Here is a 16,679-nt window from a genome sequence, read left to right as displayed (position 1 = left end):
CAATGCCAAGGAATGCTCAGCTACCACAAAATTGCACTCATCTCACGCACTAGTAACGTGATGCTTAACATTCTCCAAGCCAGGCTTCAGCAACACGTGAACTGTGAAATTCCAGACATTCAAGCTGGTTTTAAAAAAGGCAGAGGAACCAAAGATCAAATTGCCAATATCCGCTGGATCATCGAAAAAGCAAGAGAGTTCCAGAAAAACATCTATTTCTGCTTTATTGACTATGCCAGAGCCTTGGAATGTGTGGATCACAATAAACTGTGGAAAATTCTTAAAAGAGATAGGAATACCAGACCACCTGACCTGCCTCCTGAGAAACCTGTATGCAGGTCAGGAAGCAACAGTTAGAACTGGACATGGAACAACAGACTGGTTCCAAGTAGGAAAAGGAGTACATCAAGGCTGTATATTATCACCCTGCTTATTTAACTTATATGCAGAGTACATCATGAGAAATGCTGGGCTGGAGGAAGCGCAAGCTGGAATCAAGATTACCAGGAGAAATATCAATAACCTCAGATATGCAGATGACACCACCCTTATGGCAGAATATGAAGAGGAACTAAAAAGCCTCTTGATGAAAGTGAAAGAGGAGAGTGAAAAAGTTGGCTTAAAGCTCAACATTCAGAAAACTAAGATCATGGCGTCTGGTCCCATCATTTCATGGCAAATAGATGGGGAAACAGTGGCTGACTTTATTTTTTGGGGGCTCCCAAATAACTGCAGATGGTGATTGCAGCCATGAAATTAAAAGATGCTTGCTCCTTGGAAGCAAAGTTATGACCAACCTAGATAGCATATTAAAAAGCAGAGACATTACTTTGCAAACCAAGGTGCGTCTAGTCAAGGCTATGGTTTTTCCAGTGGTCATGTATGGATGTGAGAGTTGGACTATAAAGAAAGTTGAGTGCCAAAGAATTGATGCTTTTGAACTGTGGTGCTGGAGAAGACTCTTGAGAGTCCCTTGGACTGCAAGGAGTTCCAATCAGTCCATTTTAAAGCAGATCAGTCCTGGGTGTTCATTGGAAGGACTGATGTTGAAGCTGAAACTCCAGTACTTTGGCCACCTGATGCAAAGAGCTGACTCATTGGAAAACACCCTGATTATGGGAAAGATTGAAGGCAGGAGGAGAAGGGGATGACAGAGGATGAGATGGTTGGATGGCATCACCAACTCAACGGACATGGGTTTGAATCGACTCCGGAAGTTGGTGATGGACAGGGAGGCCTGGCATGCTGCGGTTCATGGGGTCGCAAAGTGTTGGACATGACTGAAAAACTGAACTGAACTGAACAGTTTGTTGTGATCCACACAGTCAAAACTTTAGTGTAGTCAGTGAATCAGAAGTAGATGTATTTTTCTGGAATGCTCTTGCTTTTTCTGTGACCTAACAGATGTTGACAATTTTATCTCTGGTTTCTCTGCCTTGCCTAAGTGGTGGTAGTTTGGTTTAGTCACTATATCGTGTCCAACTCTTGTGACCCTGACTGTACCCCGCCAGGCTCCTCCCTCCATGGGATTTCCCAGGCAAGAATACTGAGGAGTTGCCATTTCCTTCTCCAGAGGTTCCTCCCAACCCAGGGATCAAACCTAGGTCTCCTGCATTACAGGCATATTCCTTACCGATTGAACCACCAGAGAAGCCAATACTATTTTATGCATGGTAGTGTACATATGGGCTTCCTTACCAACTCAGTAAAGAATCTGCCTGCAATGGGGAGACCTGGATTTGATCCCTGGGTCAGGAAGATCCTCTGGAAAAGGAATGGCCACCCACTCCAGAAATCCCAAGGACAAAGGAGCCTGGTGGGATTCAGTCTATGGGATCGCAAGAGCTGGACATGGATTAGTGACTAAACCACCAGCAATATTTTCTTTAATGAATATTTAATCTGAAGATTTATGTTTGACTCTGTTTTACTCCACTTATCAATGATTTATTGTTGTTGTTTAGTTACTAAGTCATGTCCAAACTCAGAAATCGAACCCACATCTCCTGCTTGGCAGACGGATTCTTTACCACCGAGCCACCAGGTCTTAAATACAGTTTTGACATATCTTAGTCTCTTAACACAATACCCACTTCACAAGGCTCTTTGGAGGATCAGATTAAACAAAGTGGGTGAGAAAGCAGCTGGTTAACTATAAATTGTTATATAATTGTAAATAGTTTCTATTGCTATAAGATAAACTAGCATAGATATATAGCATTCTATGAATAACTTATTAAAACTTACAGTGCATTAGGTATTGTGTTATGATTAGTTAATATTAATATATGATAAGGAGAACTCTGCTATTCATTGCACAATCATCCTGTAATCTATTTGATCAGCCCCTGTGATCTGTGATCTTACACTCACCACACTTTACCTCATTCATTACTGGAACTGCATTGGCTTTTATTTCTGGAAAACCTTCCTTGAGTCTCACTTCAGAGCTTTTGTATTTTCCATTACAACTGTCAGAACCCTCTGTTCCCAAGTCTTTAGGACTCACACTGTCACTTAATTGAAGTATTTTCTTAAACATCTTTTCCCGTGAGAAGCTTCCTCAGATTAACCCTGTTCTCATTTCCCTGGCTTATTTAATAATTTCTCATCTTCTCATTCGGAGAAGGCAATGGCAAACCTCTCCAGTACTCTTGCCTAGAAAATCCCATGGATGGAGGAGCCTGGTAGGCTGCAGTCCGTGGGGTCACTAAGGGTTGGACACGACTGAGCGACTTCACTTTCACTTTTCACTTTCACACATTGGAGAAGGAAATGGCAACCCACTCCAGTGTTCTTGCCTGGAGAATCCCAGGGATGGGGGAGCCTGGTGGGCTTCTGTCTATGGGGTCACACAGAGTCGGACACGACTGAAGTGACTTAGCAGCAGCAACAGCATCTTCTCATTAGAATGTAAAATCAACAATACAAACACTTTTTCTGTTTTGTTCAGTGTTTTATTTTTAGCACCTAGATCAATGACTAACAGCTAGTGCGTACTCAATAAATATTTGTTGAAGATAATAAAGATATGTCATTCAGCATTCTAGATGAGATACATGATAGTGCTCAGTCATGTCTGTCTCTTTGCAACCCCATGGTCTGTAGCCCTTCAGGCTCCTCAGTCCATGGAATTTTCCAGGCAAGAACACTGGAGTAGGTTGCCATTTCCTCCTCCAGGTGTATCTTCCTGACTCAGGAGTTCAACCCTGGTCTCCTGCATTTCCTGCATTAGCAAGAAGATTCTCTATCACTGTGCCACCTGGGAAGCTCCTACATGATCTCAGTTGATAATAATTCTCACAGCTACATGAAGCAATTGATAAAATGTAGCATGGTTTTAGTATAAATTCAGTTCTTTCATACAACAGCAGCACTCTCTTATTAGTGTTGATTTTATGCTTTACCTTTTTGGTGTGGTTTTTACTGTTAGGCAAAATAGTATTTTAAATATAACTGAAATGATATCGTATGTGTGACTTTTTTTCTCATCAGTAAAATGTCTCTTTTTCAGACCACAGATAAATATAAGAGTCAGTGTGCATTCTGGAACTACTTACCTGACACCATGAATGGCAGCTGGTCTTCAGAGGGCTGTGAGCTGACATACTCGAATGATACCCACACCTCGTGCCGCTGTAATCACCTGACACATTTTGCAATTTTGATGTCTTCTAGTTCTTCTATTGTAAGGCAATTTCCCACTTCATATTTCTAAATCTGTCTTTGCTTTTTTTCTTGTTTTTTTATGTTGTTCAAGAGAATAATTAATTTTTATATGTTCTTTGGATGTAAATAGCATATTTAATTTATTGATATGATCTCAACATTACCTTTTTCAGTCTTTCTTTTCTTACCTGCATTCTATGACATATCTAGTTTAAATCTTTGATTGTTCTTAGTGTAAGACTTACCAGTCTATAATAGCTAGAAGGTTGTATATCAGATTTCTATCCAGATTTTAGTTTTTAATGCTGCTTTTAGGAACCAGTTGTACATTTTATTTTATTTTATTTTGAGGCTCAGAGATGTTTAATGACTCAACCAGTGTCACAGGATTAATTAAGATGATCTTGTACTATTAATATTATACACTTTTGTACTACTACGTTGTGGGTACTATTTCATACTGTAGAGTATTTTCTATTAAAATATAAAGTACTCACACTTCTGGAAATTACTTTAGAATGTTTACATAACCAATATCATAATCTCTAGGGATTTTTTAATTTTTTTTTAATTTTTATTTTTATTTTTTTATTTTTTCAAAAACAATTTTAGGAATCTTTACTTAAAAACAACCATATCTTAAAATGGAGTAAGTTTGGTTTTATGAGCAGCAAGCAAAGTACAGAAGCAAAAATGCATTACAGGAGCATTAAGTTCTACATTAGGTCACAGCGTCTAATCTGAAATCACACCCATAATATCATTTTTCAGGATATCTGGGAAATAGTTATTTCCCAGGATGTCTGAACCATAGCTACTCTATTTTGACTTTTAATTGTAAAAAAAAAATTTTTTTTTAATAGCCAAAGCAGATTTCACCGTTAATGACATCAGTGTTTTTCTAGGTATGAGAAGATGCAGGAATTGGAACTCATAATACCTTTTTCTAAAGTTGTACATTTTAAAGGATCATGAACACTAAGGGCTTTTCCCTTTGTATTGAAAGTTTATTTTTATTGATGACAGATTCATTTAAATCTCTCATACCTGGTCAATAAGTGTTAGCAAATTTGTAACAAATATAATTTTTTAATAATGTAGAATGACAGAAATTTAAACATGAAAAAAATCTCACTAGAGTGAAAGGCTTCAGATTATGTATTTTACATTACAATATCTTGCTTTTACATTGTATAATTGTTTTATTTTGTATTTTGTAATCTTTAGATTGCAGTCTCATTTCTATACAAAACTTAGAATTCACCAAATACTTATTGTGACTAAATAAATCTGCCTAACCATGTCAATGATAAAGATTTTTTTTTCTGAATGAAAGATGATTTTTTTCTGAATATTAAATAAACTAAGGTGCCTCTGTTATGTATATAAAATCATCTGGTTAGAGTGAAACCAAACTTTCCCATTTCAAAGTCTCTCACCTATACTATTTTGTTTTCCTATTTATGCAGCATTTCTGATACCTTCATTTAATGTGTTTAAATGAATTACTGCATAGAAATAAGACTTATTCTTGCCACTGATAAATCTGCTTTAATTAACCATTTTCACATTATAATAATGAATTGCTTTTCTAATATCAAGAAACCAATGGTGATAACATTCTTAAACCATATACTAATATATACTATGCTTAGAAGAAAAATCACTAATTACAGAACTGTTAAAGTGCTATGTGATTTATATCAGATTTCTGTGAATATTAAGCATATTCAGAAGTACAAAGTTTTCTCATCTAAATGCACATTTGTATTTTTACATTTTAAGAACAGTTTGATTAATGTTTCACCGAAAAAGGAAGTTCATTATATGTTGCAGTTCCTTTGACAAGCTACTGAGTTAAGTCTCTTAACAGCTGTATTATTATTTTCCCTTAGGGTATTAAAGATTATAATATTCTTACAAGGATCACTCAACTAGGAATAATTATTTCACTGATTTGCCTTGCCCTATGCATTTTTACCTTCTGGTTCTTCAGTGAAATTCAAAGCACGAGGACAACAATTCACAAAAATCTCTGCTGTAGCCTATTCCTTGCTGAACTTGTTTTTCTTGTCGGAATAAATACAAATACTAATAAGGTATGTAGATCTCTCTTACTCTCTGCTTTCTAAATTTTTACTTTCCTTTATATATATGTAATAGAAACATGAATTGGAATTAAGGGCTTGGTGGAGCAAACACACTATATACTTTGTTCTTAAAGCTTTTCTAAGTTTGAGAATGCTAACATATATTAGCAACTGGCTGATTAATTCCATTAACCACAGTGGCCCTCATGATGAACTGTAAAAAGAAATAACCTTGTTTTGGTTTGGTTTGTTTCTACATGGCCATTAAACAAAAGTAGAGGGGAGAAAGATGGTTGAAAACAAGGTTTATCGTATGACAGAACACAAAATAGGTTAGAATTCACAGGTTGAAATTTGATAAATTAGCTCAACCTAGTAACTGCACTTTTGTAATAACCGTTTTCCACCATTAATGATCTAGAGCCTTATCAAATATCTCCCATATTGATTTAGACTGGGTCTTCCTAAGGTGAGATAAAGCAAGCAATAACTTTGTTAGGTGAAATGACTCTGGGAGAAGATGAGAAGAGAGAGACATGGAGAGCCATCAGACCAGGATGCAGGTCTGAGCCTGCATCAGGAAGGAAGGACTAGTGGTAGAAGCACTCCGGGCTTCCCAGGGGTACAGGTAGTGGTAAAGAACCTACCTGATAATGCAGGAGATGTAAGAGATGCAAGTTCGATCCCAGGGTCGGAAAGATCCCCTGGAGGAGATGGTATGGAAACCCACTCCAGTACTCTTGCCTGGAGAATCCTTCACAGAGGAATCTGATGGGTTACAGTCCATGGGATCACACATAGTTGGACACAACTGAAGTAACTTACCACACATGCACGGAAACATTTTACAAAGCAGGGCAGTTGAGGAAAGCTCAGCTTGCCTGTGAAGTAGTCCTTTCAGAAGACCCTCAACCAAAGTCACATGGCAAGTCTCTCAAGAAGAGTAATGTCTTGCTGTGCTCAGTCAGCAAGCCAATCCTAAAGGAAATCAACCCTGAATATTCACTGAAAGGACCGATGGAGAAGGTGAAGCCCCAATACTTGGGCCACCTGATGTGAAGAGCCAACTCATTGTAAGAGACTCTGATGCTGGGAAAGATTGAAGGCAAAAGGAGAATGGGCAGCAGAGTATGAGATGCTTGGATGGCATCACCGACTCAATGGATATGAATAAGAGCAAACTCTGGGAGATAAAGGAAAGGGAAGCCTAACATGCTTCAGTCCTTGGGGTCTCACCAAATCTGACATGACTTAGCGAGTGAACAACAGCCATCGGAAATCGTGAGCACATCAGTGGCTTTCCCATGCAGCTCCTGCAGCCCACCCTGCAGCTGGAGACCAGAGAAGTACATCAACATGACCACAGAACCTTCAGTTGCCTCCATATTTCCATTCTTTTTAGTGATCTTCCAAGTAGTGGAGGTAACCATCAGTTATCAAGGTTTTCTTCTGAAGTAGATGCCACAAAGCACCTATTTAATGTAATATATGCTAAATTGTAAACTCCATATCTGTTTTTGTTTGTTTTTCAATGGTATTTATAACATCATTCATTGTTGTGTATCCCCACTATCCTCCAATGCAGAATTCCCCTGTCTTCATCCCATCATTATCCTCATCACAAAACTATTTTTTTCAGTCTTTCTTTTCGATTCTACATTTCAACTGTCATATTCTCCCCATTTTCAAGCCATATTTCATATTTCAATTCTTCACTAAAGTGGTTCCCAGATTTTAATCACCATCCCCAACCTTATATAGTGCTCTCAAATATATTTTAGTAGGTAATCTCTTTATGGTTGAATTATATTCTATTAAGTGTAGTAAGTATCTAAATAGTATTATGTTATCTCACATAAAGTGTGTGTGTGTGTGTGTGTTAGTCACTCAGTAATTGGGTTGTGTGTGTGTGTGTGTGTGTGTCTTAGTCAGTTGTGTCTGACTCTTTGTGACCCCATAGACTGTAGCCCGCCAGGCTCCTCTGTTCATGGAATTCTTCAGGCAAGAATACTGGAGTAGGTTGCCATTTCCCTCTCCAAGGGATCTTCCTGACCCAGGTATCAAACCTGGGTCTTCTGCATTATGGGCAGATTCTTTACCATCAGAGCCACCAGGGAAGCCCAATTGTGTTAGTTCCATTAATACAGAAATGTATAACTGCTTCATTTGTTATTTCTAACTCGTTCTAAGTGTGAAGTCAGTACTAATAGATAACATTTTACTGAAATCCATCTCAAATTTACCTGTTAATCTTGTAAGTTAAAGTGAATATATAGTGGGTATTTTTGTAAAATATATCATCATTTATTCATTTGTTTTATAAATTCAGTACTCTCTCTTATTTATCATGTTTTGTTTAACATAGTGTTAGCAGTAATTTTCATTCTTTGAGCTCGATTGAAATAAAGACATCTCCAAAACAGAAATCAGCTCAAATCATAACACAGTCACTGAAATAATCATGGTTGCATATGTCCAATCCACAGTTTATCACATAAGTGTATAAAAAGTATAAATCTCTGGACAAGACTAGCAACTTAATTCTGTTACAGGACTGATGAGTGTTGCACGTTGATGAAGCACGGTTCTTTTAAATCAGGTGGAAGTGGTACAATTTAAAAACTTGACATTTGACAAGGATATTTTACTGTGATCAAGCATTATATAAAATAGTATAATTTATAGAGAAAGTCAACATTTTATGTTACTATAATGTTAAAATAAGCATTGCTTATGGTTTCGTTCTGTCTTTGCTGTCTAGCTCTTCTGTTCCATCGTTGCCGGGCTGCTGCACTACTTCTTTTTAGCTGCCTTTGCATGGATGTGCATTGAAGGCATCCACCTCTATCTCATTGTTGTAGGAGTCATCTATAACAAAGGATTTTTGCACAAGAATTTTTATATTTTTGGCTATCTCAGCCCAGCTGTGGTAGTTGGATTTTCAGCATCATTAGGATACAGATATTATGGCACCACCAAAGTGTAAGTGAAGATGTTCTCATAAATATTTGATATGCAATTCTGAATAAGCTGTGTATATCATTGAAACTCTTGCTTTGTCGAAGTACATACAAACATAAGTATAGATTTTATCTCTTATTTACTTTTCAGATGTTGGCTTAGCACAGAAAACAACTTTATCTGGAGTTTTATAGGACCAGCCTGTCTAATCATTCTTGTAAGTATATTTTAAAATTGTGGTTAGAGATCGGAAAAGTGTTGATTTAAAAGTGCTTAAAATTCTCAGCAATCAGTCATTACTTTGAGAGGAAAAATTATTTTGAGCACTTTACAATAAATCATTTATTAACATTATAAATATTGCTTCACTAATAAAAAATATACATCTTAAACTCAAAGCTATTATAGTTCACTTGCACCTCTTGGGAGGATGTATTTTGCATTACTTGTAAGAAGAGCATTTTTCACTTATCAGTAGTATCTCAGCATACTTCAGTACTGAGAGTGTGCCAACCAGCTGATAATCTGGCATTTCAGATGTTTACGTTATTTAATCTTTTATCAATGATCAGTGATCTTTGAAGATCAGACTGTCATCTTTATAGTTTTATCATCCTTATGTACCCTGTCATCACGAAAGTGATTTCAAACTAAATTGCAACATCAGAGACAAGAACCCACTATTTCCCATGAGCAGACAAGTCATATATTGATAGCCCTATTTCAGTTGGGAAGAGGGCCTTTTAATTCTTATTGGAAGTGGTTTCAAACCTACAAATTTGGCAGGTGTTATATGTTCCATTCTAAATAAAGACATTTTTATATGTCTCCAGAGCATTTCTAAGTGCTGTAAGTTTTCAAAGCCATTCTGAATATAATAGTCTGTCAGTGAATCTGGGAGGTCTGACAATGCTCTCCAATAGAATGAATTGTTAATGGAGGAGTTGTGACAATGTTTAGGACAACTTTGTCCCATATGTTTTGACCATAAGTTAGATATCTTTTTGAATTTTTTTCCTCTCAGTCTTCCCCATTTGTTTTTATGGTTGTGAGGACGCTGCTAAATGGAAAAAGACTTGAAATGCAAAGCAGAAGATTTTTGTCAAGGTTTATTTTTTAATGGCATGAGTGAACGTGCATTTAGAGACTATATTTCCTAAAGATTGCAGAAAAATTGCTTATAATTCTGACAATGAGTCTAGCAATAGAAAAAGAAAACATTGGCAAGATTTCCGCTAAAACAGTTTCAGAGTTAATTTAGAATTGCAAAAATTTTCAGCTATGTGAGAATATAGGTTGAATATGTCCCATCCATGTATTTTCATGTGTTTCCCTGATATGGGTATTTTGTGTGTAGGCCCTATCTTTATATTCGTATTGTACTTATTCCTTCTCTACAGAGTGGACCATTTCTGATACTGTTTAGTACAAGTGAAAGTTCTGTGGATCAGTGATCCTTAGAGTTTAGAGGAACGTAGTGGGCTAGGAATTTTCTGAAAACAGAACAAAATAACAAGCATACTTCTCTAAATTAAAAAATGGAAAGTATTCCCTGAAATTATTTTTTTACTCTTGCTGCTATAAGGGGAGAGATAACTGGATTCTCTTATGGTAAGATGGACAGACTTTAGAAAGGATATCCAAAAATGAGTCCTGTAAACTTTCCTAGAAACCTAAATGAACAGGGTCACACTGTCCTAGTCTGAAACCAATGAACCAATGTGTCTTCCATACAGTTTCTGTATATTAATCATTCCATTTAACTAGAGGGTCAGCTATTTAAGAAATGGATACGGCCCCTTAGTTTTACTCTAAAACTGAATACTGTTTATCTTTTATATATATTTAAAACAGCAGAAATTCTTTAATTATTGAATGAAAGTGAATTCCTTTAGTTATCTCACTTTCTGTGCTAATGCTGGCATATTATTATTAAGCAGTATGATACATTAAGTAAAACTTTTCCTGGTGTCCCAGAATAGTATTGAGTTCAGTGAGTAAAAGAAATATTGAGCACCAGATATTTTTTTAAAAAGCCACCAATAATTTGTACCTGACACTTTCCAGGGGTCTTACGAAGAGACAGTAGGACCAGCTATAACCCAGTAAGGAGATTTGAGGGGTGGTGAGGGCGAGAGAGTCATGACTTGGAATTAGGAGTCCTTGGCTTGTAAGGGAGTGCATTGTTCTTTGTGTAAAGATTTTCCTAACCTTACCAGTGAAAAAAAATAAGTGCTCCCCCAAGTTCTCCTTGAAGACAAGTTGTAGAGGAGTACTGCAAAAGGTCTATAGACAATGGAATTGGAAACAGTAAAACAATAAAAACTCTCATCCTGATCCCAGATTGAATGCCAGGGGAATTTTCATGTCTCCGTTATACACAAGAGTAGAGTATGAACAGTTTTTATGACACCTTGACATATGTCCCCTGACTTTGGGTCAAGGGTGAACATAGAACATAGAGTTGCTTTTAGTTCCCTGTAGATTGCATGCTTATTGTCCATTCCCTTGACAGCAGGGAGGAAAAGGATTATTATAGAGTGTTCCTGGGAATAAAATGATGGGGGTAACACACAAAGGTTTCAGCTATCTTACAGGTACAGAAAATTTAGACAAGGGAAAGTTGTAGGGGTACACAGAAGGTTGTCAGGTCAAGTGAAGTTAGACACAAGAGAATAGGTTGAGGACAGGAATGTTGAATGGCAGCGTGGCTAGCGCTCTCTGAAAATAGAAGGGGTTAAGATGGAAATAAAATACTATAAACACTAAGATCAAACTTACCATCTAAGTGGAGGCCAACACATAAACCAAGGTTGTTGTTGTTGAATCGCTAAGTATGTCCAATTCTTTTGCGACTCCATGGACTGTAGCCCCTCAGGCTTCTCTGTCCACGGTATTTCCCAGGCAAGAATACTGGAGTGGGTTGCCATTTCCTCCTCCAGGGGATCTTCCTGACCTAGGGATTGAACCCATGTCTCCTGCATTGGCAGGCAGATTCTTTATCCCTGAGCCACAGGGGAAGCACACCAAGACTACCAGCAGTAATAAGAACTAAACTAAACCAGAGTGATGTCATGAAGCTCTGTCCATCACCAGGAGATGATCAAACCCTTCCAGCCCCCTGCAGCAGAGGAGCTGAGCTTTATGAATGGAGGAACACATCCTAGAAGCAACCATGCCACTCCAACAGCCATCTGCACAGAATTACTGGATTGAAAATTATCATCCTGTGTTGGGGGATATTCTGGTAGGAAAGGATGCCAAGCCATATCATTAAGTTCACTGTCTTAATTGAGTGATCTGGGCATGATGGAAAAACAGAGGAAATATAAGAATTATGCTCTGTCCACCATAGTATCAGTGAGGAGAAAGCAAGTTGAAACAAATGCAAAGCATAACATATAATTAAATATAAGTGATAACTGGTGAGATCTGAGAGACATCAACATGGGCTGGACCACATCAGTGAGATGAGAAACTCATTTGTGGATGGGTGAGAAACACAGTCTTCTACATACACTGGATTCTTAGTGTGAACTTAAGTGTCTCCTAAGCAGCCCTGTAAGCTTGCCAGATTCCTTCTGAAGGAAAACAAATGGCACAGACAAAGTAGTTGCTATTGTAAATAAGGAATCCCAGATATCACAAAATTATCATCCATTATTAAAAATATTCAATAATCATATTTTCATAAATACATCACTTCTTAAGTCTATGTGTCATTAATTGTTTATCAGATTTCCCACCTTGAACTTATCCATTTCTTCTCTACTTTCATAATCAGACATTTGTTATCCTATTGAGTCACTGCTGCTCCTAAGATTATAGTACTAATAACAATAATAGGAATTTTAATTTTACAATTTATTGAGCAGCTACTAATTTTAAAAAGATAGCTAATATTTCAATATTCAGTCTCCTTAAATCATCCATCTACATTGTTATTGTCCCATATAGTGAATGAAAAGTAGAATTTGATTCAAAATGCTGATTGGCCCCAAGACACTACAAATAAATGAGGCTAGAACTTGAAACTAGTTCTGTATTCATTAAAGTTCACCCTTTGATTTTAACTTGCCACTTTTGCAATTGCCTTCTAATCTGACATTCTGATGGATGCCATTCTGTCCCATTTCATTTTAATCTGTTCATAATCAACTGCCCCAAACTCAGCTCACATAGTGGGAACTATTAATAAGAAAAATAAGAACATTAATATTAATCTCTTTTATTCCTGGCAATAAGTGTGTTAGTGTATTTAATCTAATCCTTTAACAACTCAAAAATGTATGTGTGTGATGTATTTTATTTTCAAGTTGGAGAAATTGAAGTATCGAGTGGTTACACAATTGGCCAAATAGCCGCTAAGTACATAAAGAGGAACTCAGGTTCATGAATTTGAATCCATGTCCTGCTCTCTTCATCTCAGTGCCGAGAGTTTCCCTTGACCTATAGTTCAAGTAGGGCTTCCCTGTGGCTCCGCAGGAAAGAATCTGCCAGCAATGCGGGAGACACGGGTTTGATCCCTGGGTTGGAAAGATCCCCTGGAGAAGGAAGTGGCTACCCACTCCAGTATTCTTGCTTGAGAAATCCAATGGACAGAGGAGCCTTGCAGGCTACAGTCCATGGGGTTGCAAAAGAGTTGGACACGACTTTAGCAACTAAACCACCACCACGTTTCAAATACCATAGACTGCTATATAAGTTATCAGTAGTTTAGGTGAGCCCTGTGTATTTTCAGTCCCTTTTCATACTGCATGTCTCCACTAAACAACTCATAAAAACATTATCCTTTTAGAATATTTACTGTTCTTTGGCTATTTCCTTGATTCTTTTCCGTCAATAACCCTACCACCTTGTGATGCCTAGAATCAGCTTGATCCTTTCTTCAACATGATCCCACAGAACTTTGACTCAAATCCTAAAGAGTACTTTTAATGCTCTACTTGGTTTCACATGGTAACTTTCTCTGTGCATTACACTTCTCATCTCCAAAGTCGAAACACCCAAAGAGCTGTGAGTCTCTTGGTTCACTAACCATAACTTGTTCAATACTCAGTGCCACTGGTTGCGTGACCTTAGGGACCACAGCCCAATGAGTTGCAAATGAATTCTCTACAGAGCAACATTCACAATACATTCTATGCATGAGTGGACTCTACACTGTAAAACCAAAGCCCTCTCTTTGGTTACTCCAGAACACAAAAGGTAGGAAATCCTTAATAATTATCTATTTTAATTGATTCATTAATAAAGACTGCCCCAAACTCACAGCTTTCTCTGAACAAATCTGGGAAGACTTGCACTTGTAAGCAACATTTTAATAGAGTAATTGACAATGGCTTTAATTCTTACATTGAATGCTTTTATTTCTTCTGAAGACTAAGAACTAGTTCCCAGTAAATGATATTTGCTTATTTTTATGAATAGAGCCCTGGGGCATGTCTGGTTTGGGGTTATAATAATAATATCTTTAAGACAATATGTAAATAAGTATAGTTCGGCACTGGTGGATTTTTCTACTCCTTGATCTATTGCTTTTTTAACTACTTAGTTATTTGAGCAGCAACGTTTTCTGGCATTGATCAAATGAATGTACTTCCTCAGGTGTTGACTCATTAATATTAAGGATCTCTTAGAATTCTGAAGTATGAACTGCTGACCCCATGATTCTATCTATGAATTGCTACATTTAGAATGTTAAGGTTGTAACTATACATGAAAAGGCCTAGCCATGCTTTTGAAAGACTGAGCTGTACAAGAAAGAGATTTCTAAATCTTTGTAAAGCAAGCTGCAAACTGAAGATAATTTCATAATTTATTTTCTTTCTTCAATATTTTTAATCTCTCATGCTGAATTCTTTTAACTAAAACTGTGCAAATGATTAGATTCAAGTACACAAATATAAAAAAAGTTTGTAAAAATAATTTAAGTAGAAATTGAAGTTTCCTATAGATATATTCAGTATTGAAGAGTTTAATTTGCTTGATTGAGGCAAATACTAATTAAGCTGTGTCCAATTAAGGCATTTTCTTTTTAAAAAAAATTTAGAGCTTACATTTGAATTTAAATCACAACTCCTATAATTGAGTGTTTCTACATTGCTACTTTACCCATTTCTCTTTAGGTTGCCCAGCGTTCCACTCAGTTTTTTGTGGTGGTCTCCTCTAATTGTTCCAAATTGTCTTTTAATTCCCTTTCACCAGGAAATACTAATTAAAACCTACTCAAAAATGAATTCATCACATAGCCCTTACAAACAGACCATGTCTATGTGCACTTATTATTATGTGATGTATTCTTATTGCATTTTTTTAAATTTCACAAATTTCCCACACTTGAAAAAAATGTAAATATTAGACTTTCTAAAGTAAAAAGTGAACATTTCAAAACATGCTCCGTGACTGACTCTTCTTTTTCTTAATATTTACTTTGTATCCTTCCTGACTTTTGCTATGCATACATGCACACATAAATACATATATATACACACATATGTGCACATACATATGTATAAATGTAAACAATAAATTTGATTATAAATATATGAATTATAAATTCATATAACCTGAATATTTGTGATATATCATATTCATCATTCCTTGTTGCTGCTGCTTCTAATGCTAAGTCGCTTCAGTCGTGTCCGACTCTGTGGGACCCCATAGACCGCCTCCCACCAGGCTCCCTCCTCCCTGGGATTCTCCAGGCAAGAACACTGGAGGGGGTTGCCATTTCTTTCTCCAGTGCGTGAAAGTGAAGTCGCTGAGCCGTGTCTGACTCTTAGTGACCCCATGGACTGCAGCCCACCAGGCTCCTCCGTCCATGGGATTTTCCAGGCAAGAGTACTGGAGTGGGGTGCCATTGCCTTCTCCAATCATTCCTTGTTAGAATATGCAATTCTACCATTTTTTATCATTGCATATTATGAGTATCCTCTTTTATTTAACTTCTTCCTTATTGAACACTTGTTCGTGCAAGAGAATGGCTATTTCAATACAATTACGTATACCCATTATATAAATTTGTTAGGAAATGCTTCTTAGAAGTAAAATGTGCAGCACAGGAATATTCAATAATATTTGTATGGTAACTTTGTATGGTACTTAATATGCAAAATTATCAAATTGCTGTGTTGTACACCTGAAACTGTTACTGAGTCCAAGCTCACTCTGCTTGTCATGTGACAGGTCAGTAAGTCAACATACAAAATGTTAAGGCAAGGAATATGACTTTATTTGGAAAACGAGCTGACTGAGACTATGGGAGACTAATGTCTCAAAATAACTATTATATCAGTGCTGGTTGTCAGGTTCTTTTATAGAACAGAGGTGGGGGTGGGGGTGAGAAAGAAAAGTAAAAGGATCATTAATCTTGCAGATATCTCCTGGAATGGCCAATTTCTGGGAAAGGATGTGTTAATTTCTTCCTTTCTGTAGCCATCCACAGGTAGACAAGGTCCCAAACAAAGGCATTTTGGTTTAACATTCAGGTAGAGGGGCAGGATTCCCCAAGACAGGCCATTATGTATGGACAGTATCCTTTTAGTGAACAGAAGCAACCAGAAGCCGAGATTAAAGCAAAAGAAACAGATCCAACATGGAGTCAATTCTTTCCTGTAACAAAAGTAATGTAGCATTATAATTCAGCTAAACTTCAATTTAAAATGAAAAGTACAAACGCAAGTATAGGAAGATTTTTAAAGTTACAGGTTGCCTCCAAAACATTTACTTCAATTGATATACCACTTTCATTGATAAATTATAAGAATGGCCATTTTCTGACATTTTGCCAATATTAGATAGTTTTATCTACTGTGGTTATTTTATGGCTTATGGAATATATAAACTGAAAGGACGAATTATGATAGACCAGGATTCTGTAGCAGTGGCATTATTGACACTTAGGACCGGATCTTTGTTATGGGGCCTTTGCTTTATAGAAGTTTAATAGCATCTCCG

General features: G+C 36.9%; 1 protein-coding gene across 1 annotated transcript in view; it reads left to right on the top strand.

Annotated features, from left to right (window-relative positions):
- ADGRL4 (adhesion G protein-coupled receptor L4) overlaps nucleotides 1–16,679 on the top strand; it is a 146,755-nt gene that overhangs the window by 107,755 nt on the left and 22,321 nt on the right. The window contains exons 9-12 of the mRNA XM_055402030.2: nucleotides 3,515–3,688; nucleotides 5,565–5,768; nucleotides 8,521–8,741; nucleotides 8,871–8,937. Coding sequence (XP_055258005.1) covers nucleotides 3,515–3,688; nucleotides 5,565–5,768; nucleotides 8,521–8,741; nucleotides 8,871–8,937 — 666 coding nt within the window. The remainder of the gene's footprint in view (nucleotides 1–3,514; nucleotides 3,689–5,564; nucleotides 5,769–8,520; nucleotides 8,742–8,870; nucleotides 8,938–16,679) is intronic.

The sequence above is a fragment of the Moschus berezovskii genome, chromosome 4, assembly GCF_049115385.1.
Source record: "Moschus berezovskii isolate FMDL1 chromosome 4, NW_MosBer_1.0, whole genome shotgun sequence".
NCBI lineage: Eukaryota > Metazoa > Chordata > Mammalia > Artiodactyla > Moschidae > Moschus > Moschus berezovskii.
The sequence above is the reverse complement of the archived record's forward strand: the minus strand, read 5'-3'. Positions and strand labels throughout refer to the sequence as shown.